The sequence below is a fragment of the Podarcis muralis genome, chromosome 7, assembly GCF_964188315.1.
Source record: "Podarcis muralis chromosome 7, rPodMur119.hap1.1, whole genome shotgun sequence".
NCBI classification, from domain to species: Eukaryota; Metazoa; Chordata; class Lepidosauria; order Squamata; family Lacertidae; genus Podarcis; species Podarcis muralis.
This window is the reverse complement of record NC_135661.1, coordinates 61228608-61252536: the sequence shown is the minus strand read 5'-3', so window position 1 is coordinate 61252536 and position 23929 is coordinate 61228608. Positions and strand designations below refer to the sequence as shown.

General features: G+C 46.1%; 1 protein-coding gene across 2 annotated transcripts in view; it reads left to right on the top strand.

Annotated features, from left to right (window-relative positions):
• The window catches only part of CSMD2 (CUB and Sushi multiple domains 2), a 477324-nt gene that overhangs the window by 342052 nt on the left and 111343 nt on the right, over nucleotides 1-23929 (top strand). For both annotated transcript variants that reach the window (XM_028738980.2, XM_028738982.2), the window contains 8 exons: nucleotides 649-837; nucleotides 1810-1926; nucleotides 11080-11295; nucleotides 11726-11914; nucleotides 16358-16527; nucleotides 18054-18210; nucleotides 19727-19918; nucleotides 21983-22109. In XM_028738980.2, coding sequence (XP_028594813.2) covers nucleotides 649-837; nucleotides 1810-1926; nucleotides 11080-11295; nucleotides 11726-11914; nucleotides 16358-16527; nucleotides 18054-18210; nucleotides 19727-19918; nucleotides 21983-22109 — 1357 coding nt within the window. The remainder of the gene's footprint in view (nucleotides 1-648; nucleotides 838-1809; nucleotides 1927-11079; nucleotides 11296-11725; nucleotides 11915-16357; nucleotides 16528-18053; nucleotides 18211-19726; nucleotides 19919-21982; nucleotides 22110-23929) is intronic.

The window sequence follows — 23929 nt, the reverse complement described above, 5'->3', positions numbered from 1 at the left end:
CATTTCTGCTCATATTCCCTACCCTCAGATGGAAAAGCCGAGAGAACAGCCATACTTTGAGGAGGACCCAGGTTCCCGCCAAGTACTGTGGAACTGGGGTGCAGCAGGGCGGCCCAGGAGGCAGCAATCCCTATTTTGCTTCAGGTGGTGAAACAGGGTGGGCCATCCCTGCTTATTGTGCAGAGTTATGTCTATCTCGTGAGGTGTGATTCTCTCCCCACCCCCACTTCTACTTCCAAATATCTTGAAGCTGATTCAATGTGATAAGCAAGTAAATTTAAGACAATGTGATATCCAATTAAACTTAAGTGTTTCTCTTATTTTGTTATCACTCTAGTATTTTTGGGTTGTGAAGTTGCTTATAAATCTGCATATAAATGTAGCATTTAATGCTTTCAATGGCCAAATATGTGCCCAGGACCCAGTGGCGTAGCGTGGGTTGTCAGCACCCGGGGCAAGGCAAGTAATTTGCGCCCCCTAACCCGTGGATTTGCGCCCCCTAACCCGTGGATTTGCGCCCCTAACCTGTGGATTTGCCCTAACCCCAGATGTTGCGCCCGGTGCGGCCGGCCCCCCCTGCACCCCCCACGCTACGCTACGCCACTGCCAGGACCAGCAGCCAAACCTCTCCCTCTGTGTTCTTTGCAGCGGTAAAACTCCAATCGGACCACTGCCTGGACCCAGGGATTCCTGTCAGTGGGCAACGACATGGGGACGATTTCTATGTGGGGGCCTTGGTGACCTTCAGCTGTGACGCAGGCTACACCTTGAGTGACAGTGAAGCTTTGGAGTGCGAACCTAATTTTCAGTGGAGCAGGCCTCTTCCTAGCTGTGAGGGTAAGAGCTGAGTGTTGAAAAGCTAAAAAGTCTGGGCTTGAAGAATAATAACAACAGAGCACTATGCCATTGGCCCCATCCATCCTTCTCTCCTGCTCATCATGAAGCAAAATGGCTCATAGCCTTGTTTCCAAAATAGCTTCTATGTTTCTCTTCTCTTTTGCTGTTTTCTTTATTCCGCTTGTTACCATAACCAATTCTTATTTATGTAAACCTTAGGGAATTAGGATTATCTAATTCAAGTATGCTGACTCTTCAGGGGATGAGGCCAGGGTTCAGAGTGGATCAGAGTATTGCTGTCAGGCCCAGTCATGGATTATGCATACTAAAACAGAAGCACTTGCATCAGAGAAGATGCCAGCACTCTCTTGACTCTCTGTTGCTTTCCTCTCTGACTTGGAGGCCACAAAACAACAAAATGATCAGTAGAAGCAGTTAAGAGCAGGTTTTAAAACATTGAAAAATAATTAAATTAAATGATGAGCTAAAAAAACAGATTAAAACACCGGCCAGCTTTCTGCATACCTGGGTAGACGTGTGTAAACAAAACACAAAAATGTTTTTAGCTGGTGCTGAAAAGAGTGCAGAGAAGGTGCCTGCCTGATTTGATTAGAAAATTGGGGTGAGTGGACACTTTAAAACTTCATGAAAGTGAGGTGGAAGTAAATCAAAATTAACTGAGAGAGGATGGAAAAACAGGGCAACGTCAGGGGCCACCTATGTGATCGCCTTACCCCACATGTGCCCACACAACGACTTCAGTCAGTGGAATAATTCAAGCAGGTGCCTTCAGTACTGCTAAATTGTCATAAAGGCTGTCCAATAGCATCATGCTGTCTAGCCCAAGCAAGGCTGAAAACCAGGCAGCAGCTGGGAAGGTGCTTGGGTCTTTGCTAAGCAACTGCTCCTCCCTCCCCACCTCTGAGAGCTCTGGCTTTTAATGTCTCCTCTTCTTCTCTTGCTTGATCACAGCTCTCTGTGGAGGCTACGTCCGTGGTTCCAGTGGCACCGTGCTTTCTCCAGGCTTCCCGGATTTCTACCCCAACAATTTGAACTGCACTTGGGTTATAGAAGCTTCTCACGGCAAAGGTAACTCACGTGACATGCTCCCACCTTTCATCCCACGGGGGGTGGGGGTGGAAAGAAAGGATCTAGCTTTATGGGTCTCCTGTTGATCCTCAGAGCAGGGAGGTGTCCCTCCACCACATTTTCTGAAGGTTACCATGAAGTGGAAGGACTAAAAACTTACTTTGGAGTAACATAGTGCAAAAGTAAGTCCCAGCACAGCCTACTGCCTACTTCTGCAGTATGGAAATATTAATAAAACGATGCTGTTGTAATAGTTGTCAGATAATGTATTGGCTTTGAAATGCACTGTAGCAATTATAAATATGGTGATACTGATAGTACCTCTGTGAATGATAAAACTGAAAGGATAGTAGTTTCCCTTGTATTATGAGAAAATGAAAGGATGTACTCAAAGACAGCATGAAGCAAGGAGCTCCATACCTGCTCCCTGTCTTTTGTGGCATGCCCCTCAATCAAGAACCAAACTCTCTCCTATTTCCTAGTTCCTCAGTTTGTCACGGTGCTGAAGTGGAATGGAATGTGGAACTGCAATAGATAGGCAGGCATTTCCTCCTTTTTTTAATTTTTGCAATCCTCCAACACTGTTTTCATGACCTCCTCGCTGCTTTGCTTCTAATCATCTTTCCCCTGTGATGGGGTGCAGTCCTGGGCTACGTCACCTCTGCCACACCCTTTCCCCTGTACCCCTCTGGCTGTGGTATTAATCTGCTGCAGGCCACACTAGCACACCCTGCAATCAATGCAGTTCCTCAGCTGCACAGGATTTGCTGGTTCCTCTGCTAATTCATGCTGATTTGGGACAAAGTTGGGACTTGAAGAAATGCTGCTGCAAACAGCCAGATTTTTAAAAGGGGAAAGAGAGAGGAAATCAGGCACATAAGTGCACATTAATTTTGAGCTGCATTCAGCAGCTCTGCTCTTTGAGTTCTGCTAGATACCAGCACAATGGGAGCCACTATCAATCAGTTCTGTGATGCCAATTGTATTAAGGCAGATAAACCAGTCACTGAAAAGCGCAACGCATTAGTGCAGGCGTTACACACTGTGCAAGGTACCCCACAGAGCAGGAGCAATCCACTCTTCATTAATCCACTCAGCCCTGGATTCTCTCTTCTGATGAGAGGCTTCCCATTATCCTACCGCTATGCTTAACGTGCAGCACACAGAGCCTGACACTCTCCCGTAAGATGTAATTCGTGCAGCTCCTTGTTTTCCTGAAGATCAAAGAGCAGCTTCCGACCACCCTACGTGAGCAGCGTCTGCAAGCCGTGTGGGGCCATGTGATGTGGATCCCAGGACACCTTTGCTTGAAATTGTTCATTTTGGGAAAGGCTGTGGGGCCTTTTGTATCAGCCTTAGGGGGCCAGAGTGAATTATGAATAGTGGAGCCGATATGGTTGGTGTAAGCTGTCATATCCCAAGGATCATTCAAAAGCCCTTGGGAGGCAGATGGAATCAGAAGCTCACAAAGGGGGCAGGAACTGGCAGTGCAGGCAAGAGTCCAGTTTGTTACTCAAATCCAGGAGCACAAACGCAGGATAAATATTGAAGGCAGTCAGAGACAGAGTTTTCAGGACCTTGGACAGGTCAGTGGAAAGCTGATCACTTGTTCCAAGGACATCTGAGCTCAAAACTGACCCAAACCAGCTCTCCATGGCCCCAACTCCATCCCTGACTTGGGAGAGGAGGACCTTTAAGGGCCAGTCCTTGATCCTGAATCCAAGTACTCTTTCACCTATCCACCTGCCCTCACCTGGAGCACTACCTGCATTGAAGAGCAGGAACTGGAGTCCATGACATACCTAGCAGGGAAGGTTCTCATCCCATGGGAAAGTTTGGCTTAAGCAGTTTCTGGGGTGTCCTTGTTCAAGGGTCTTGTGCCTTTTGGTACCTTCAAGTGCATGAGTCTGTGCTAAGGAGTATAAAGGCCCACCCGAATTGGGAAGGGGCAGCTCACCTTAATCCGGGGGTGTGGAACCTGTGACCCTCAAACTGTTGTTGGCTTCCTATTCCCATGAGCCACAGGTAGAATGGCCAGTGGTCTTGGATGATGAGAGTTATAGCCTGACCACATCTGGAGGGCCACAGGTTCCCCATCCCTGCCTGAATCCCATTGTTAGGGCAGAGCAGATCATACCATGAAGTGCAGCAATCAGAAGGTCCTGCTCTGTTGACAGGGCCATGGGAGAAAGCCAGTCTCCTGGAATTATTCATATCAGGCCAGCTAATCCTGAAGCTTTGTACTGCCAGACAATCTGTCAGAGCTGAGCTGCAGGCAGCCATTGAGTAGGAGCCAGGAGTTCACACCAAGGTCAGACACGGGTGTTGAGAGGGAAAGCAGAATCCAGTAGCAAGAGGCCAGCAATGATGATTGCTGCTCAGGCAACGTCTCAGCCTGAAGAAGAAGGTTTTATTAGTGCCTCTTGTTGAGGACAGCCAGGCCCTGGGGGGAGGGGCAGGATAGAGAGAATGTGGGCAATTCACTTGGACCTCACCCATGAAGAGGGTGAAATAAAGTACAATGTTGCTGGGGGTTTTTCAAAACAATCAGAACATTTCCCCCACTCCCAATGTAATAATACGGGTCAGTGTTTCACCCAGTTGCAGAAGTAATTTTGCTGTTTTGAGTTTTCCCCACAGCTCCATTTGCTGGGCTGTTGACATGAGGATCTGTCCATTGGCCTGTTGTTCCACCAGCAAACTTAATCAACATTTAGTCCAATACACTCCATCCCTCCTCTCCTCTGCTGATTGACTGATAGCTCCATTGACCTGTCCTCCAGCCAGGCTGTCACCCCAGCCAAGAACAGCAAGGGACGCTTCCTGGCTCTGCCACAACCCTTGACTTTGTATCTGATGTGTTTATTAGTTGATGAAACATGATCCCAGATGTGGGAGAAATCCTGCTATTTGCAAGGGACTTTTTCTGCTTTTCTCTTCCAGCTTTTGAGACATTCAGTTCTTATTCAAGCATTCTACTCATCAATTCACCTGGGACACAAAGGGGATGGGTGGGAAGAGGGGTGGGCTATGTAGTCTCTCCTCCCATGCTGTAAATGTCAGCCTCCTTCCCTCTAGTGTTTCTGCATGCAGTACAGATGTCTGTGGGCATGAGGCCTCTGTTCACACGGATGCACTTGCTAAGGCTTCCATGCAGTTGCAGCTGGTGGGCCTTCGTGACATTCTCTCTTCTGTTTTCAATAGTGTGTGTTGCTGCCAATTACTTTTTAAAGAAGTGTTTATTGAGTTTTCAGAAATAACAAAACCTTCCTATCTAGGTGTGCTTGTTTTCCTGAGAAAATAACGTGATTTTGACAAACAATGCAGTGAGAAGGAATTAGTGCAGGGTGGGGCCTTTAGCCTTCAGGCGGATTCTCAGAGCCTTAAAAGGGGCCAGAGATACACTAGCCCAGGGGTCTGCAACCCGCGGCTCCGGAGCCGCATGTGGCTCTTTTACACCTTTGCAGCGGCTCCGGGGCGGATACTAGCGAGGGGAGGAGGCGCATTGTGCGCCCCAACACTCCCCACTGTGGCGGGCGCTGTACTGGCTGTGATGTCGCATGGGGGCGGTGCGTGCGTTAGTCACGCACCGTCCCGACGTCACCTTCCTGCCCGCTGTCAGATCGCGGCTCTGGAGATATATTTGTTTTAAATGTCACAATGGTTTTGCGGCTTCCAGTTTTTTTTCCTTCGGAAACAGGTCCAAGTGGCTCTTTTTGTCTTAAAGGTTGCAGACCCCTGCACTAGCCAATCTGGATGGACAGACTCATTCTAGTACCTGGAAATGCTTTACCTACTAGGGAGATATTAAAAACTGCAATCCTGCCTGCTCACCATACAGGGGAGCTGTGCACCAACCTCCACAGGCTTCCACTGCCCAGTTTTTGACACAGAGGCAGGTATTCTCCTTTTCCCCTCTGAGTCTGAAGAAGGCTCTAACACATAGATCCCCTCCCCTCCCGCACACATTTTCCTAGGGCCATAGTCTTGCTTTTTTCACTTGGGGTTGTTACCTGCTTGCTTAGTCTTTCTGTCTCCCCGTCTCCCCACCCACCCACCCAGCTTGACTTGCACAGAGAGGTTTGATGTCTCATGGTCTCCGGGAGGTACAGCAGAATCATGCCCATTTGCATATCAAGGATCTTGACGTCTCTGATCCAACCTTGCAAATGTAGCCATGGCTGCCTTTGAAAACTAAGAAAGCAAACTCTCCTTATTACCAACCTAAAGCTAAGCACGGTGCTTTCTGTTATCCATTGGAATTAAGTTGCTAGCCTTTTAAATCCTGTGCTATCAAAGCTTTGAGGCTGCCAGCTTTTCTTCCTATACATGGTTGCTTTACAGTTAGCTGCCCCCTCCTCCTTGCTACCGCTGAATGTTTTTTTTGATCACAACGGTCCCCAGGCACTGATCAATCCCTAAGAAGGAATGCAGCCCTTCATAGGGAGCCACTATTGGAAGACAGAACACTGTTGGTTTCAACCCAATATGATAAGAAACAGGTTTTTATCCCCAGGCAAGGAATCTTCACCCTTAAGTAGTGTTCTGCTTTGAGTGATGTCCTCACCAATAGGGGAGGCAAGGCCATGTAGCACCCTGGACAGCTCCATGCAGGGCTCTGGCTGGAGGCTTCATGAGTGCAGAGCTCAGAGGTTGCTTCAGCAGGGATCATCCTCAAAAAACTGAGCTTTCAACAGGAGTTGCAGCTCTATCTCAGTTACTAACTCATCTGCCTTTGATGAAAAGAGCCTCTTCATTTGCAAGGGCCCAGTTTCCTTTAATAGTCCTTGACTTCAATGAAGCAGAGGAGAATGTGGTTTCACTAAGATTTCTGAACTGGAGTCTTCTGTTAGTGGAGGACAACATAGCAAGCTGGTGGTACTGGCACAAGGGCTCCTCTTCCAGATGTGCTTTTAGTTCGTTGTGTATATCTGGGGCTGGCCATGATGGCAGTTTCAAGGCTGAATGCGTCATTAATATCAGACAGGAAGAAGCCACATGATTAGCTGGGCCTAGGTGATTCAGACACTTGGCGCAGCCAAATGGAAACCCCACTTCACCGGAAAGCAGTTCTCCAAATTGATTGGCACGGTGAATCAGTGGAAGCAGATAATTAAGTAGTATTACCCTAAAATAGGGGTCATGGCTCTCACTCAAGTGGCTTTTTTTTTAAGGATCAGAAAAATTAATACATTTATCTATTAGCAATTCATGGAGCTTCCATTTTCATAGGTAGTATACCGTTGAATACTAGGTAACATAAGAGAATTGACAAGGACAGGTTATTGCTTTCATACCTCATGAGCTTCCCAAAACCATCTGGCTGGCAGCAGTTAGAATGATGGGTGAAATCGACCCTTGGCATCTTGATCCCCCAAGTCAATTATTAGCATGAAGTTCTTGCAAAGGAGTGATGGGAGAATAGCATAGATGCATTCTTGTAGGGCTCGGACAGGACAATTATTCATCAAAGGTTGCTAGTCCTCATGGCTATATATTACCTCCAGAATCAGAGGCAATATGCCACTGAATACCACCTGCTGAGGGGCAAACAGCAGGACAGCTCTATGCCATTGGCTACACCTCATTGTTAATGAAGAGAGAGCTGAACCACAAGTTCTAGTTTGGATAGCATGCTAATATTGGCTTAGCACAGTGTGGTATGGGAGTAAAAAAAGAGAGAGAGACCAGGAAGGTGCAAAGTATTTGCAAGCTCCTCTCCCAGAGCCTAGGTTTTCTCACTGTCCTGGTAAGCCATAACTTTCTTTTGCGAGCTTCTGCTTTGGCACTGGTAGCCTCCACCCACAACTGCTGCTTCTCTCCCTTTCCCAATCGCAAGTCACATATTTTGTAGTGACTGAGGTACCATCATAGCACTCCCTAGCCTATCAGATCCTGCTGCACAGTGTTGTCAGTGAGGGTAAATGTGCGCAATATGAGTAAGAGCGATGCTTCCTAGAGCAGCCATGCAAGTGATCCAAGCCAGTCAGATACACAGTGAATATGAGGATGTCGCTGTACTGCATAACCAATCAGATATTTCTACATGGTATCATGGAGGGCACCGACAACAACTGGCAATCTCAGTATGCAGATGGATAATTCTTAAGGAGTATTGGGGCGGGGGAGATGTATTTGGCACAGTTGATCATTTTTTGTACCGACCGTGAGTGGCTTTGGCTCAGTCCAAGGTTGTACTCATGTTTTAACACCGTAGAGATAAGACTTTCCCCCATGTTCGCCTCCCAGCTGTGATTTTCTGTGCTTTTAATCTCTTTTCTGTGTGGCCAAGAGAACTTATCTGCATTATGGACTAATGAGCTGTAAAATTACAGTTTAAAAATAAATCTATTTTTAAGACATTAAAATGCATCAGAAAGAAAGAAAGAAATCCCAGTATATTTGTAAGAGATTAGATAGCTCAGAATCCAGCTCGACCAATTTGTCTGGCAGGACCTGGGTTTGCTAAGAATAAAAAGCAAAGCTCAGTTTCAGCAAGGAATGTTGGACCTGTTTTTAATGCCAGTGGTCGCTCTCTGAACATGTGAAATATAAGTAAATAAAGAAGGGAATGCCTTGGGTCATGTGCAGAGTGCTTTTGTCTCCACCCTTCACCACAGTGTATGTTCAGAATGATGTACCTTACAGTATTGTTCAGTTTTTACTTCCCTGTATATCACTTAATGACAAGCTGCTAAGTGTGTCAGGCAACTCTACAGCCCTGGTGTGTGACCAGAATGCCCTTTTCAGCATGCTTTGATCTGTGATGAACTGGTGTTTAAGGGAATAAGCTGCAAATCAGGACATTCCTAGTTCAAATGTTGATCTGACCCTAAACTCACTCAGGGCCTTAGGCAACCCACAATCTCTCCCTGAGCCTCCCAACTGCAGGATTGTTGTGAGAATGAGTGATATAATGTATGTAAACAGTTGTGAAATATTACTGATTACGTTTCTATCACGCATCTCAGTTGCCATGATGATGCACTGGCAACATCATAGAGCATTTCTTCCAGCAGCCTTTAAGCTCAGGGACCTCTCTCTATGGGGTTTCCCAAAGAGAAGCACACTGCCTGATCCAGGGCATATTTACCCAGAAAGAAGTCTCACTTAGTTTAATACTAGAGATGTCAAGAGGATTTTTCTAGATCCAATACACTGAATGCAATTCCCACCCCCAACACCATTTGCAAAAGCAGATGCAAATTTGCATAACATTTTCATATGTTGTGTGCCATGTGTGCATTTGTACCCTTTTTCACAGATGGCTGGAAGGCCCCAAAATATATCAGCAACTCCATGCAGATAACGTGTCTTACAGACTGAATCTCAGGAGGTGAAGCTTTCCTCCATAACTGTACCTCCATACTAAAAAAAGAAAGAAAGAAAAAAGGCTTCGTCTGTTGAATTTCTGCCTGACGCACAGCTATTAAAGGCACAAGGCCAGGCATGGCATTTGCCATATTCAAAGGTGGCAGGCGTATATGTCAAAAGAGATTTCAGATTTACAGCAACTAAGGTTCAGATGGCCGTGCTTGGATAAATTGAAGCATAAATTGTTAAAAAGCAAACAGTGTATCCTAAGAGCGTTTGTAGTGGTTATTTATTTATAATGCGTAATTACAGCGATGTTATGAGCATGGGTCAAACAGCCACCCTTCCCTTTGCTTTGCTTTGCTTTTTTTCTCCTTTTTCTAGCAAATAAAAATAAAAATCTGAGCCTTTGAAATGGGCATACTCACTCAGGCATTTATACCAGCAGCACCAATCCACCCCCAAGGAGCCCCTTGTTTTTCCCAGGGGTGGGAAAGCAGTAAATCACTCCTCCCACATTGCTGCTATAATCTGCTTAATATCTCCCCAGCTGCCTCACCCCCCCCCCAAAGAAACCAACCCAATATGACATGAGACCAGATAAAAACACTGAACTATACTGCAGGGTTTTTTCCCCTCTCAGCCCTCCACCAGCAACACTGCACAATTTTGCAGGGCTGATGCAACCAACACTTTCTCAACCTCAGCTGCCTCTGCTTGCAACATGGAGGTCCTAATGGTGGGCTTTATTTGCATTAGAATGTTTTTTAAAAAAATGTTTGCACACTCAGAACAGAAGTAAAATTGAACCTCGGTTGGAAAGAGCATGTGTTCCTGTATGTGCTGCCACCTTTTGCTTTCTCTACCAGGGAAGATAAGAACACAGCTTCTGTCTGTGGAGTCCCTTCACAGGGAGCCAGACGACCTCTTTTCTAATGTGTACTTCTAAAGTCATAGAGTGACACATGCATCAAGGCAGACCAAAATATAGCCTTCAAAAAAGGAGTCAGGGAGTCTGAACTCTAAAGATGGGACTTCCTGGGTAAGGCCTAGAGACTTGCTTTTTTTAAAAAGACCTTTTTAGGAAAGAAGTGAGAATGAAATCTCAGAGTCGGAGCCATCTTCTGAGTCTGGGCCCAGTGCAGTACTGCTTCTCCACTGTACCTCCTCTCAAGCCCCAAGGCTTTTACCTACATACAAATCCCACCCCCGACAAAGCACAGCTGCATCCGGGTTCAGGGCTCTGTGTGAGCTGTGATTCCACACATGAGAGTAGAAAAGGAGTGCAGGTTCCACATGATGTTATATAAAGTGCATAGTTCATGAGTATCTCACTATTATCGTTTGCTATTTGTTTAGAAGTCAAGTTTCTAATCCGTATGACTGAAAGCAAAAGTGAGAAAGGCCCCTAAATAAGGAACAAACAGGATGAAATGTCCCCATTTATTTTTATTTTTATTTTTATTTTTGTTATTTATTAACTTTATTGCAGGCGCTGCTCCAATCAAATCAGCAGCTCCAACCTGCAGATGCCTTCACTTCCTTTACGTATCCCCGATATCCCATTTAGGTTTCCAGTGTTTGAGGCCAGCTCCTTGTCCTGTTCCATAATAAGAATAAAATATGCAAAACAGTAAAATAGAAAAGCAAACTTTCCTTAGACTGCCTTGGCTGTGGTCTTTTTGGAGTGAAAAGCTGGTTCTTTGAAAAACACTGAGTACCATGGAACTCAGTGGCTCAGTCAACGGTGAATTCTAATGCTGCTGCTGCTGCTCAACCATGTTTCTCGATGCATATCTTTGAACTGGGGTGCCTCCCTGCATTTGTGTCACTCCACAGGTGTTTTCTTCACCTTCCACACCTTCCACTTGGAGAGTGGCCATGATTACCTGCTGATCACGGAGAATGGCAGCTTCAGCCAGCCACTGAAACAGCTCACTGGCTCCCACCTGCCTGCTCCTTTCAGCGCTGGCCTCTTCGGGAACTTCTCCGCTCAAATCCGCTTCATTTCAGACTTCTCCATTTCTTATGAGGGCTTCAACATCACCTTTTCAGGTAGGCACTGTTTTTCCTTTAAAACAAGGGTAGCTAACCTACAGCATTTATCCACCTTCCTAAATATTTTGATGTGGCTGTCTGACACACACACACACACACGGCCTTTTCTGCTTCCTCCTCAACTACACAATCCTTATAACTTTATTGTGTGTGTGTGTGTGTGTGTGTGTGTGTGTCCAAAATGCCTCCAGTCACCAAAAATCAGGCAACTAATCTTTCAAAGGAACATTTGTTGCTCCTGCAGCTCTGACGTGACATGAAGGAGTTAAGTTAAGAGCTCAGGAAGCAGGAAAAGCCTTGTGGGAATGGGCAATGTTGGATCCTTATTGAGAATAAAGCAATGTGCTCTACATGGGGCTGCCCTTGAATCGTGGGGGAAGAAAAACTCTTGGCTTGCTCAGTAATGCCATTTTTGTCTGTCTGTCAGAATATGACCTAGAGCCTTGTGACGAGCCAGAAGTGCCGGTCTACAGCATCCGCAAGGGCCTTCAGTTTGGTGTGGGGGATGTCTTAACCTTCTCCTGCTTCCCTGGGTACCGGCTGGAGGGCGTCTCTCGCATAACCTGCCTGGGCGGTAGACGGCGTGTGTGGAGTTCGCCTCTGCCAAGGTGTGTTGGTAGGTGGTCACGTGCTTTAATTTTGCTTGGGCAATCTACCATGTCATAATGTTACACGGGCAAATAGCTAGTTCTCTGTGGGGTTGTGGGCTTTCTCAGTGCCAACAAGCAGGAAGCATTGGAGGGACGAGGTAGGGCAAGGCAAGTGAAAGACATATAGGAGGATCTGTCTTGCATTCTGTTGCACCACCCACGTGTGGAGTTTCTCTGACAACAAGGAGCTGGAACATGTGCAGAGGAAGGTGACCAAGATGATCAAGGGTCTGGAAACCAAGCTTTATGAGGAATGGGTAAGGGAGTTGGGTATGCTTAGCCTGGAAAAGAGGAGTCTGAGACGGGGTATGATAGCCATCTTCAAATAGCTAAAGGGCTGTCACATGGAAGATGGAGCAAGCTTGTGTTCTCCTGCCCTGGAGGGTAGAATCCAAACCAATGGCTTCAAGTTACAAGAAAGGAGATTCCAACTAAACATTAGGAAGAACTTTCTGACAGCAAGAGCTGTGTGAAAGTGGAATGGACTCCCTTGGAAGGTGGTAGATTTTCCATCAAATGTTTTAAGCAGAGGTTATACACATCTGTGATGTATGCTTTAGCTGAGATTCCTGCATTGGAAGGGGTTGGTCTAGATGACCCTCAGGATCCCTTCTACAATTCTATGTATCTATGGACAAGCAAAGACCTGGAGAAAGCTGGGTCGTCACATGCAGTTAAAAACATTAGAACAGCTTTCCATCTGCACTGTCATTCCTCCTAAGCGTAGGCAGGTGAAATCAGGACTTGGAAAGCATAGGTAGCTCCAACCATGGTGGCAAAACTCAGCGAATTCTTGTGATCAAATCCTGACTTAATAATCCAGAACATGAACAAGTGGTGTGCACCTGGTCCAAGCCCCTTTCTGGAAGATTCGTTCCTTCCATCATGGAAGCAGGTGAACAAGCCAGAGCTTTATCGGAGCTGCCTGTTCTGTGCGAACCTAAGAACTATGGTTAATGGTCTTCAATAGAGCTCTTTTTTTTTCCAGATGAAGGGCTTCATTATCTAATAATCAATTCTCTGGGTGTCACAAACCTGTGGTGGGCAGGATCAGAGGCAAAAGATGGGTGAGACTAGAGGCTGAAATGAGTGTAGCAAAATATGTGGGTTACTTTCTACAGGAGGCTACAATCCAGCCACACAGTTCTTCTCCTTCCGCAGCTCTGGTGTTTTCCTGCTCATTAACTGAGGCCTATTCAATTGTTAGTTTGCTTATCTGCAACAGACTCTGACTTCAGACACAATAGCCTCTGGATTCCCCTCCCTTCCATCCTTTTGCTCAGTACAGCTAAGTCTTTCCAAAATGCTAGTAGTTAGTTCTCAGTGGGAGGTTAGCCAGTTTTCCCACATTTTTTTTTTTTTTGTTAACAATCAGCTAACAATGGATTTGTTCAAGGGGCTTCTTTGCCTGTACTTAAATAGGGGGGGGGGATCCACACTCCCCACCCCCCTCAGCAAATTGCAGCAGCAAAATTGCAGCCTGTAAAGGCATTAGACATTATTATAGCCAGCTCTGCTTCTACTCAAGTTTTGGCTCTTGTCTCCGCACCAGCCACCCCACATTCAATGGCAGCACCTGCCACTTTCAGCTCAGCTATGGCAGATCTTCCCAGTTGGCCAGCTTCTCCTGCATCTCAGAGCCAGATCAGGTGGGCCCATGAATTCCCCTCCTCCTGGAAGTACACTAGTTACAGGGGATGTTACAATGGAAGGTCAGCAGGAGGCTCTGTTCTTGCTTTGGTTGAGGAGTGCTCACTACACAGGGAGAGGAGGACAACAGAATATCTCCCTGATGAAGGAGAGCAAGCAGTTCACCAGCTCAATATCTCATAGGGGAAATCTTCCTCAGCTGAATTTAGAGGAATTTCCTCATTCCCTGTAAACCTCTCTCAGAGCTAAGGTGTTCATGCAGCTCACTCTAGCATGAATCTGGTGTTTCAACCTCATTACTCAACTGTCCAAAAGCAGCCTCTACTTCAGAAGACAGCATTGTTAATTCCTGAATTTCCTCCAGATATACTTCACCTTCTCAAGGAGGCTCTATTAGTAGATCTAGCTAAGATCTAGCTATTTTCCCCCTCAACTACCTCTCGGTCTCCAGGTGTTCTTCACCAACAATCTCTATTTGCTGCCCCCACTCTTCCACTTTTAGGAGGCAGCCTAGAGTGTGACCTTCATGCAGGGGTCCTGGTCCCACCTCAGGTGCTCTGTTTCCCCTGAAGACCTTGACTCATATCATCATCATCATCATCATCATGAATGCAGTGATGAATCAATACCATGTCTACTAGGTATAAGTAGCGCAATTAGGAGACTGAGACCCCTGTAGACATGCCAAAACATTTACTGTGAACACTGGAAAATATGTGTGAATGTATCTGTGGACTGCAAAGCCTCAGAACACAAGTCTGTTCAGGTTTTCTTTTGCTGAAGATCCATTTTCCTGAATTAAATATGCTGAAGTGCTCCGTCGGTAATTTTGCCACTCTCAATAATCAGGAGCCTAATGAGTTCCATAAAGACACATGTGCTAATTGCACTTCTTAAAAGGTTGTGTTACACCAGATGCTAGCAATCCCTGGGTTGGCTGTAACATTGGGTGACTGTAGGAGACTTGCACAGGGCAGCACATTGAAACAGGCAATGAAATGCTTTGCCTGCAGCAAGTGACAGATGCAGATCTCTGTTCCCACTTTGGTATATGCCTTCCACAACCTGGTGCTCTCAAAGCATTTTGGACTACAGTTCCCATCAGCACAACTCTTCCTGAGGCCCTGGAACATCAATGCCAATCAGAGGTAACAATTCTGAGTCGCATAGTCTGACCTGGAAGAAGGAGGTGTCTTCCTATGCTGTCAATGGTGAAACTGTGGGGAACTCTCAGGACCACTGTCTTCCTCTTGCCTTCCCTGGTCACCTTGGCTGTTTGCAAGGGAATCTTGAGGTTGGCTTTGCTTTTACTGGAGCTGGGGGATATGACTGGTTGGATATTTCAGTCAAGGTGAGGTTGTTTCCAGTCCCTCTGCTGGGCAGCAGACTGGTCTGCTATAACTCTGAGTGCTATAACTTTGAGTCCTGAGTTCCTCAATGTGTGTGTCATGGCCAGAAGGAGTTAAATGGTGTTATGGGAACTTCCCTGTAGAAGCCAGTTCTGAAACATGCAAATGCTGTGTGCATCAGTCTCCTTTCTGTGTTCCCAACCTCCTCATGTTAAATGAGGTCTGCAGGTCTAGTTACAGGTAGGTAGCCGTGTTGGTCTGCCGTAGTCGATACAAAATAAAAAAAAAATCCTTCCAGTAGAACCTTAGAGACCAACTAAGTTTGGTTTTGGTATGAGCTTTCGTGTGCATGTAACGGGACGCGGGTGGCGCTGTGGGTAAAAGCCTCAGCGCCTAGGGCTTGCCGATTGAAAGGTCGGCGGTTCGAATCCCCGCGGCTCCCGTTGCTCGGTCCCAGCGCCTGCCAACCTAGCAGTTCGAAAGCACCTTCGGGTGCAAGTAGATAAATAGGGACCGCTTACTAGCGGGAAGGTAAACAGCGTTTCCGTGTGTGGCTCTGGCTCGCCAGAGCAGCGATGTCACGCTGGCCACGTGACCTGGAAGTGTCTCCGGACAGCGCTGGCCCCCGGCCTATAGAGTGAGATGGGCGCACAACCCTAGAGTCTGTCAAGACTGGCCCGTACGGGCAGGGGTACCTTTACCTTTACCTTCGTGTGCATGCACACTTCTTCAGATACAAGTGTGCATGCACACAAAAGCTCATACCAAAAACAAACTTAGTTGGTCTCTAAGGTGCTACTGGAAGGGGAAAAAATATTTTGTTTTGAGGTCTGCAGGGTTGGGTTTTTTGTTCTTGTTTTTTACTCACACTTGCCTGAGCTCAAATGGAAACCTTCTCATGAGCAAATACTGTGCTTTATCAGTATCCTTTGCATAGATAGTTCTACCTCTGTTCAAGTAAACACAAGAGCCCCCAGCAGATCTCCCCCACTCAGTGGGGATGTTCGGGACAGGGTTTGCATGTACACCTCTTCCACTGGGTTTGCATGTACACCTCTTCCACTGGGTTTTCATGCTCAGGGAAGTGCCTGAACGTGCCCTTGCTTACTTTAAAATGTGGTAAGCTGGTCCTCTTGGGAATGGAGGAAACACCATCCCTGCTTACCCTGCTGTGGGTGGGATCCTGAACTACTTCTCCAAAGTCTTGCCCCGATGGCACTGCTTTCTTTTCTGTGGTTCATGGGAGTTTTAGCATGTGTTTGTGTTGGATCTAGAATTCTGTGTAGATAGGAGAATTTGTGCAGATCCCAACCCAGATAGGGAACATATCAAAGGTGTGTGTGCTCACGCTTTATACTAGTGGCCTGTTCCGGAAATATTAAAACCCAACCACTCTGCATCTCTCTGTAGCTGAATGCGGCTCCTCTGTAACCGGCACTCAAGGTGTCCTGCTGTCCCCAAACTACCCTCTGAACTACAACAACAACCACGAATGTATCTACTCCATCCAGACACAGCCAGGGAAAGGAATTCAACTCAAAGCCAGGACTTTCAGCCTGGAGGCCCGGGATGTCTTGAAGGTAATGGCTAATTATTTGGTGGGCAGATGAAAGGCTTACAATGAGGAAAAGCCACTCATCTCCAAATGGATTAATCCTGAGCAGAATTTGCAACCCCGCCAAGCAGAAACCAGCTGTCAGAGTACAATTGCTTCCCAAATGTTGACAGCCTAGATTTTCTCAAACTTTTGTCAGAGAAAACATCTTCAAAATGGTGGTTGATGTTTCAATGAAAAGTTTTTGGGAAAGCATATCTGCCTCTTTACAGGGACAGGATGATGTTGGCGACTGGGCTTTGGGTTTCTGTCTTTTTCCCCAAAGTGCTATCCATCTATCATTTTATTTTATATTTTTTTATAAAGTGCTTAGTACCAAGGACTCGTCTTTACCTCCATTTGCCCTGCCTCTTTCATCTGGGAAAGTGAGTTTTCTTCGTATTGCCATCTGTTCCAGTTTAATGCCAAAGAGCTAAATCCCCTTCAGTACATCCTGATTCACGATATACAACACTTTCCTTGGATTTGGGGTGAGGAGTGGGACAGGGATGGCTTATTACGAGGTGGTTTACCACACAGGGAAATACAGAACACCTTTAACACGACCTGAGGTCCCGGGCACTCTTTTTCCTTAGTTTCCACCTTACATGTCCATCTTTCTCTTCCCCTCTCATTCTCTTCCTGTCTTCTTTCTCCTCTTCTGCCTCTCCCTTTCTGCTTCTTAACAGACCAAGCAAAACCCTCCAACAGAAAAATAATGTATCCACCAGGGGAGTTCCAGTGAACACTATCTAATACACTTCTGGGCTATTCACTGCAGCTTTTCATTGATTTATCAGTTTGATTGATTGGATGAAACTTTTTATTTGACTGAAAAGCTGCCTCCCTCCCAGTTAATCAGGCAATACCCTTTTTATGCGAACATTTTATACATGCATTTAATTGTGCTGTTTTAGTACTGACATGTTTGCTGACCTGGAAGGGCAGAATATGAATTTAATAAATAATAATATAAGCAGCAGCAGCTTCTCATTTCACCCTTACCCCAGAAAGAATGTCACTTTTAATATTGTGATTCCTGTGAGATATATTTATTTCCTCAATCATATGCAAATTTATGGTAATTTAACAAATAATCTGATTAGTCCATTAAAATGCCATTAATTGGGTGATGAGGGGTATCATTTCCACCCCCCATGGTGACAACCAATTTCCCACAAAAAGAGTGGGGCATTGTGGGAAATTTGCACTAGACACAGCTTAGCAGAACTTTAAAAACCTCTGGGAAATCTCACTTCTCTTCTAGCAACCCCTGAAAACCACCAAAAATATCTCCCATTTCACAATTAATGGGACTAAGAAATTGGGGAGGGGCATTCACTCAACTCTAATTGATATAATGCCATCAGTGTTTATAGGTAAGAAAAGCAGACAATGAGCAGAATTATTATCCAGAAGGAGACATTGGGTCAAGACAATGCAAAGGTTGGGGGTGGACAGAATTGTGGGGAGGAGCCCATCCTCAGTTGCAGTTCTTTTTCCCTTTTCCAGATCTATGATGGCAACAATAACTCTGCCCGCCTCCTGGGCACCTTCAGCCGGACAGAGATGTTGGGCCTCAGTGTCAACAGCACCTCCAGCTCCATGTGGCTCGAATTCATCTCAGATGGCAACAGCACAAGTCAAGGATTCGAACTGCAGTTTTCTAGTAAGTCCATAGACAACCTTGCTGTGACACAAGGCATAAAAGCTGGGTCATCATCGTGTGGGACTTCTACATTTCTTGCAGAGGCAGGAAGCTGTTTCCAGCCAGTGGACCACATTGTCTTGTTCCCTAAACACTGTAGGACATTTTGACAGGTATGGGGGGCTGCCCACTAGGTACATTCAACTAGCAGCCTGATGTTCTAGCCTCTGAACACAGCCCCTAGTTCCCATGAATTCCCCCCCCCCCCGTGTTATTCTGTAGTGCTTTCTCTCAATATGTGATCCCAAGCACATCTTGGGATCTTTAAACACCTGGAATAGCAACAAAGCTTCTGGCCATAGTTCTTCCCCTTGCCGGCCTCGGCTTCAGCCTTGCTTGAGTTAGCTAACAAATAGGAATGGGGCTCTTCCCCCTGGGGAGAAGCTGGTTAATACACTCTGGTTAATAAGCTCTTTTGCCTGTATCCTGACTTAAGCACAGGACAACTTATTAGGCAGAGCTAACATGGTTGAGGCTGCTGATCAGTGAAGCAGCATTGCACTTGGAGCTGAGAAATGTGTGGTTTAGTGGGCAATGCAGCCTGTGCTTTGGGAGCAGATTTTCTTCTCTCTCGAAAGCAGCTGTGAGGAACCAGAAGGCTGCATCTGAGAGCTTGTAGGTCACATTCAGCTCAAGGGCTGCCAGTTGCCCATCACTATTTTGGGGCCTTCAGCAAATAGCAAGGTTGTGTGATGTGGTGGATCACCAATGCTTTATTTTCTAAAATAGGAGATGGTTACACAGAAATTGGCCCTGGAAGTCCTGTCACCTACTCCAGATCTATTGCTGTTGCAATATTTATGTACTCAGCTGCAAACTCTTCTTTATTATTACTTGCCTGTTACTGCTCTGCTTTCCTTTGGACCACATCAGTGAAACTGAGAGAGGAGTCTTGTTGTCTGGGCAGCCCAGGACTTCCATACACACTGCCCAGGAATGTTCCCTGGGGAGGTTGGTTTGGTGCTGCTAAGACAGTGGTTGGACTTCACTCACAAAGGTGCCCTCCATTGTCCCTTGAGACAGACGAATGCCAACTATACTTATTCCTTTTGCTTGTTAGTTATCATTACCATATGCCTTCAGTGGTTCAATCCTGGCAAGGTTATGGTGCTGAGATCCTGGGAACACTCAGATTATTGATTTATTATTAATTGAATTTACACCTAACGCTTTCTCCCAAAGGCGCCCACCAAATCCCTGGGTAAACAGGAATGTTGTCAAATTCCTTTTAAAATTAAATAATGATGGAGAGAGATGCTCTTTACTATGGAGAACATTCTGCAAATGTGGAACCACTACTGAAAAGGCCCTGTCACGGGTCAGTGGCAATTGGGCAGGCCCTGGTGATAGTTCCACCAACAAAGCCTCATCTGCCAGTGGAAGTTGCAGTTGTGAGCAGGTTCTGCTGATGCAGTGGCATGGATTGGGCCAGGCAAGGTCTCCAAAATAACAAGTTTCTTCTCTCTTCTGCTTTGAGGTTTTGAGCTGATCAAGTGTGAGGACCCCGGCATCCCGCAGTTTGGCTACAAAGTCCATGACGAGGGGCACTTTGCAGGCAGCTCGGTCTCTTTCAACTGCGACCCCGGCTACACGCTGCGAGGGAGCCGGGTGCTGGCTTGCTTGACTGGGGAGCGGCGAGCCTGGGATCAGCCACTCCCCATCTGCGTAGGTATGACTCCTCCCTTTGGTGTGACCATCCACTCACTTGGGTCACTTTTAGCATCACTGCTGTGGGGCCATTGTCTGAGGAGCTGGATGATTTTGACAGTGGTGGCTGGTGCCATTTGGGGCTTCTGCAGTGGAAGGCAAGGAGCCCAGACAGTAGGTGGAGGAAAAGCTAATGACAAGCGGAGCCAATTAATTTTAGCTTTGTCCCTGTTCTCCCTACAGAGTTCTGCAAGGTCTGCACCTGGGACTAAGGAGCAGGGGGGAGTTGATCAGTAGAGCCATCTCCTGTATTGGTTGTAAGTAGGAAGGCAGGCAGATAAGGAACGTCTGTATGGCAACACCCCTTTATGAACCAGTCTCCACTGAATTCAGAACAAGGGTAGCCAGTGATGTTTTAGACTACAGCTCTCAGAATCCCTGACCATTGGAGTTGTACTTCAAAACATCTGGAGGACACCAAGCTGATCTGCCCCTCATTTAGAACAACGACTTGCCCACTTCAAAACAGTTCTACAGATGACCTGTCCTGAGTGTCAGGGTCTCTGGGGTTCACATGTTTTTGCTTGGCTATCACAGTAGGGCCTCCTGATAGCACCTTCTTCAGCTTAGTCTGCTGAACTCGTGGAGCTTGAACTGCAGAGCAACATTTCCAAGTCTGGATTTGAGTGCCGCTCTGACGCTCAGTCTGAAATCAGCTCTGAATGAGCCAAGTGCAATAGGAGCTGAGCACCAGCTCTAATAGTGGGAACCAATCAATGGAAGGGCTGTTCCAGGAGATTTACTCACTTGTGCTTCATCCAGTTCAGTTTTAAATGCTGGCAGTAGTTTTAATTGCTGCTGCTACCATTCCAGGTTTCGCACCAGCCATTTTCCAATAACCTTCAGGTTAACTAGCCAATCAATAGGAGCGGGGCTGTTTGTCTCCTTGAGTATACAATGAGGATATAAATCAAGCCCTCCACTTGTTGCAATATCTTGTTTTAATAGTTTGGCTACATCTGTCCACATAAGAAAATCTGTCCTTTTAGTTTCCAGCCACACAGGAGAGGAATTAGTGTCCATTCATTTGTGTACGTGTTGATTAGCAGTATGATAATCATTGCTGAATTTGAATGAAATTTGCTTCTTCATCTGTTTAGAGGACACTAGCTTGTTCGTTGGACGTATCTTCAGGGCTGGGGGTTGTTTCTTCATAGAATCATAGAACTGCAGCTTTGGAAGGAACCACGAGGGTCATCTAGTCCAACCCCCTTCCATTGTGAGCCACAGAGAGCCACTTTTTGCATAAACTTTGTCAAGTGATTTTTTTGTATTGGTGAGGGGATTAAAAATTGAACAAAAGTGCAGCTTCAGTCTCCATCCACCATGGTATCTGACATGGAAGCAGTTGTAGCACTCTGTGGCGAACATCTTCACAGCCTCAACTGGCTCAGTCCTTCCTCCCCTTGGGACAAGTGCTGCAATCACCTTGTGCTTCAGATTTGCCTACCTGGTTCAATGGAAGACAAAAGATAATTCATAGTTTGAGAAGGTGTTTGGTCTTTTAAACAGATAAATAAATAAGGGTTACATAGAAATCTGCCTTCTGCCATCAGACCACTGCCCTGTCTAGTTCAGTACTGTGGACAATGACGAGCAGTAGCTGATGAGGGTTTCAAGCAGAATCTGTCCTAGCACTAATTGGGGACACTCAGGACTGAATATCTGAACTTTTAGATGCAAAGCATGTGCTCTTCCACTAAGCTGCAGCCCTTCTCTTTAGAAGGTTGTCCTCGCTCCGAATGAAGTAGAGGCAGAGGACGGTGTCCCCCTCAATATGGGGGGCTCAACCCTCTACCCACAAATATTGAGGGGGTGAAGCCCCTTCTCCCCCTATAGTTGGTGCCCCTGTTCTCTATTATCACCTCCCTTGTATTTTTGTCTATGTATTGTATGCAGTTACTATGATCCCTTGCCTCTTGAACTCAAAGGGTTATACGGGGGGTGGGGTGGGGGGGAATTGCCAAAGACTACTAAGCAAATGGCATGCAGAGCAGCAATGGAACCCAGTGTTTCTATTTTTCAGCGGAGTGTGGGGGCAGTATCAAAGATGAGCCTTCAGGAAGGATCCTGTCTCCAGGCTACCCAACACCCTATGACCACAACCTCAACTGTGTCTGGACTATTGAAGCAGAAGCTGGTTGCACAATAGGGTGAGTTCATGGAAGAAAAGCGCTTCTTCACACCAAATTCTGCTCCCATAAAAGGCATTGATGACCACCAACGTGGGTGGCTTTAAAAGAGGATTAGACGTATACATGGGGGAGAAGGAGACAATCAGTGGCTACCAGCCACAATGGCTATGTTCTAACTCCCCTGTTGGAGGTGCCATGCCTCCTAATACCTGTTGCTGGGCTTCATAAGCAGGGAGAAAATGGTGCTGCATTCAGGTCCTGCTTGTAGGCTTCCCATGGGCATCTGATTGGCCACTATGAGATTAGGATGCTGGACTAGATGGCTCTTTAGCCTGATTCAGCAACATGACTTTTATTAATTATAGAGCTGGAATAGACTAGATTCACACTTCTCTAAAACAGGCTCATGGTGTGAGATAGGGCAACCCACTCAACTCCCCTTCCCATGTCCCCTGGTGATCTAAATCACATCATGCTATATGCAGGGAACAGGTGCCCCTGTGTAGACCTGTTTGTGCTCTGCAATTAAACATAAATAAATAGATGAAAAAGCCTGTGCCAAAATAACCCAAAATCTCTGGCAAGAGTAGCTGGGTTGTGCAATGTGTGTGAATTATGCAAATTGACCATATTTGCATGATTTCTCTTACTTTGCATAATTTATTTTGCAATGTTTACTATTTTGCATAGGCAGAAGGTTAAAAAATAGGACCTCAAGCTTCATAATCAGTAAATTAATCAACTGTTTTGTTTCTAAAAAATCTAGTTGATTAATCAGTGGCGGGTGGGCTAACTTTAATCATAGAGGCAGAGAGTTAATGCCATACCTATTGATTCTTTTGAGGTTAGTTTCATCTTTGTGCCTTTTGCTGTAATAGGGACTGGGAAAAGAAAAGAAAAAAGTACAGATTCCCAACCCCGCAAAACACTGGTTGTCATGGTGGGTGGCATGCAACCAAGTTTTATTCAGAGTGGACCCACTGAAATTAATAGACCTAAATCATGTTCATTAATTTCAGTAGGTCTACTCTGAAAAGAGTCCTTCCATCCAGGCACCAATCAGTTTTATATATTCTGCAAAGTTTATAGCAAAGATTACTTCTGGAAAGATCTATGTTCCCAACTGCAGTGTCTGCAGCCCAGAGACTGAACATACTCTAAATTGTGATTCTGGCCTAGGCGAAACTGTAAAGTTACCAGATTTTTTTCAGTGAACCCGGGGACACTTTTCAGCTTCAATGGATTTTGTATGGGGATTGATCTGTAAACCCAGGGACTGTCCCCGGGAAACGGGGACGTCTGGTAACCTTACGCTACTGGCAAAAGGAAGTCTTTAAGTGCCTCAAACAGGAATTCAAAATACCAAAAAGAGGTTTAAACAAAGAATTCTGAATCCTTCCTTGTCTGCCCTCCCATCATTTCCTCTGCAGTTTCTCCCTTTCCACTCAACTTTTTCCCTGTCTACACTTACTTCTAATATTAGAACCTAGCTGGTGGGGGCAGGGTATGTGTGTCATGACACTAAACCAGGGTGCCACAGTGGAAGGGCCCATAGAGCCCAAACCATCACAGGCACCTTTCCCTGGACCCGAGGAACTGAGGGCCTCTCACATCACTTTGCTAGACCAACAGCACACAGAGTGCACCAGATGTGGGCGCATGTGGAGAAGTGCTTGTTTTCAGGCCAGAGGGATGGCCCTTTTAGAGTTTACAGTCCTCCAACATAAGGGGTGGAACTGGAGGCAGAAGTTCAAAAGACTTCACATCCAGCCCTCCACAAGTGTAGTTACCCTATTGGGAGCTCTCCATGGTGCTGCTTTGCCATGGGGTCACCTCCT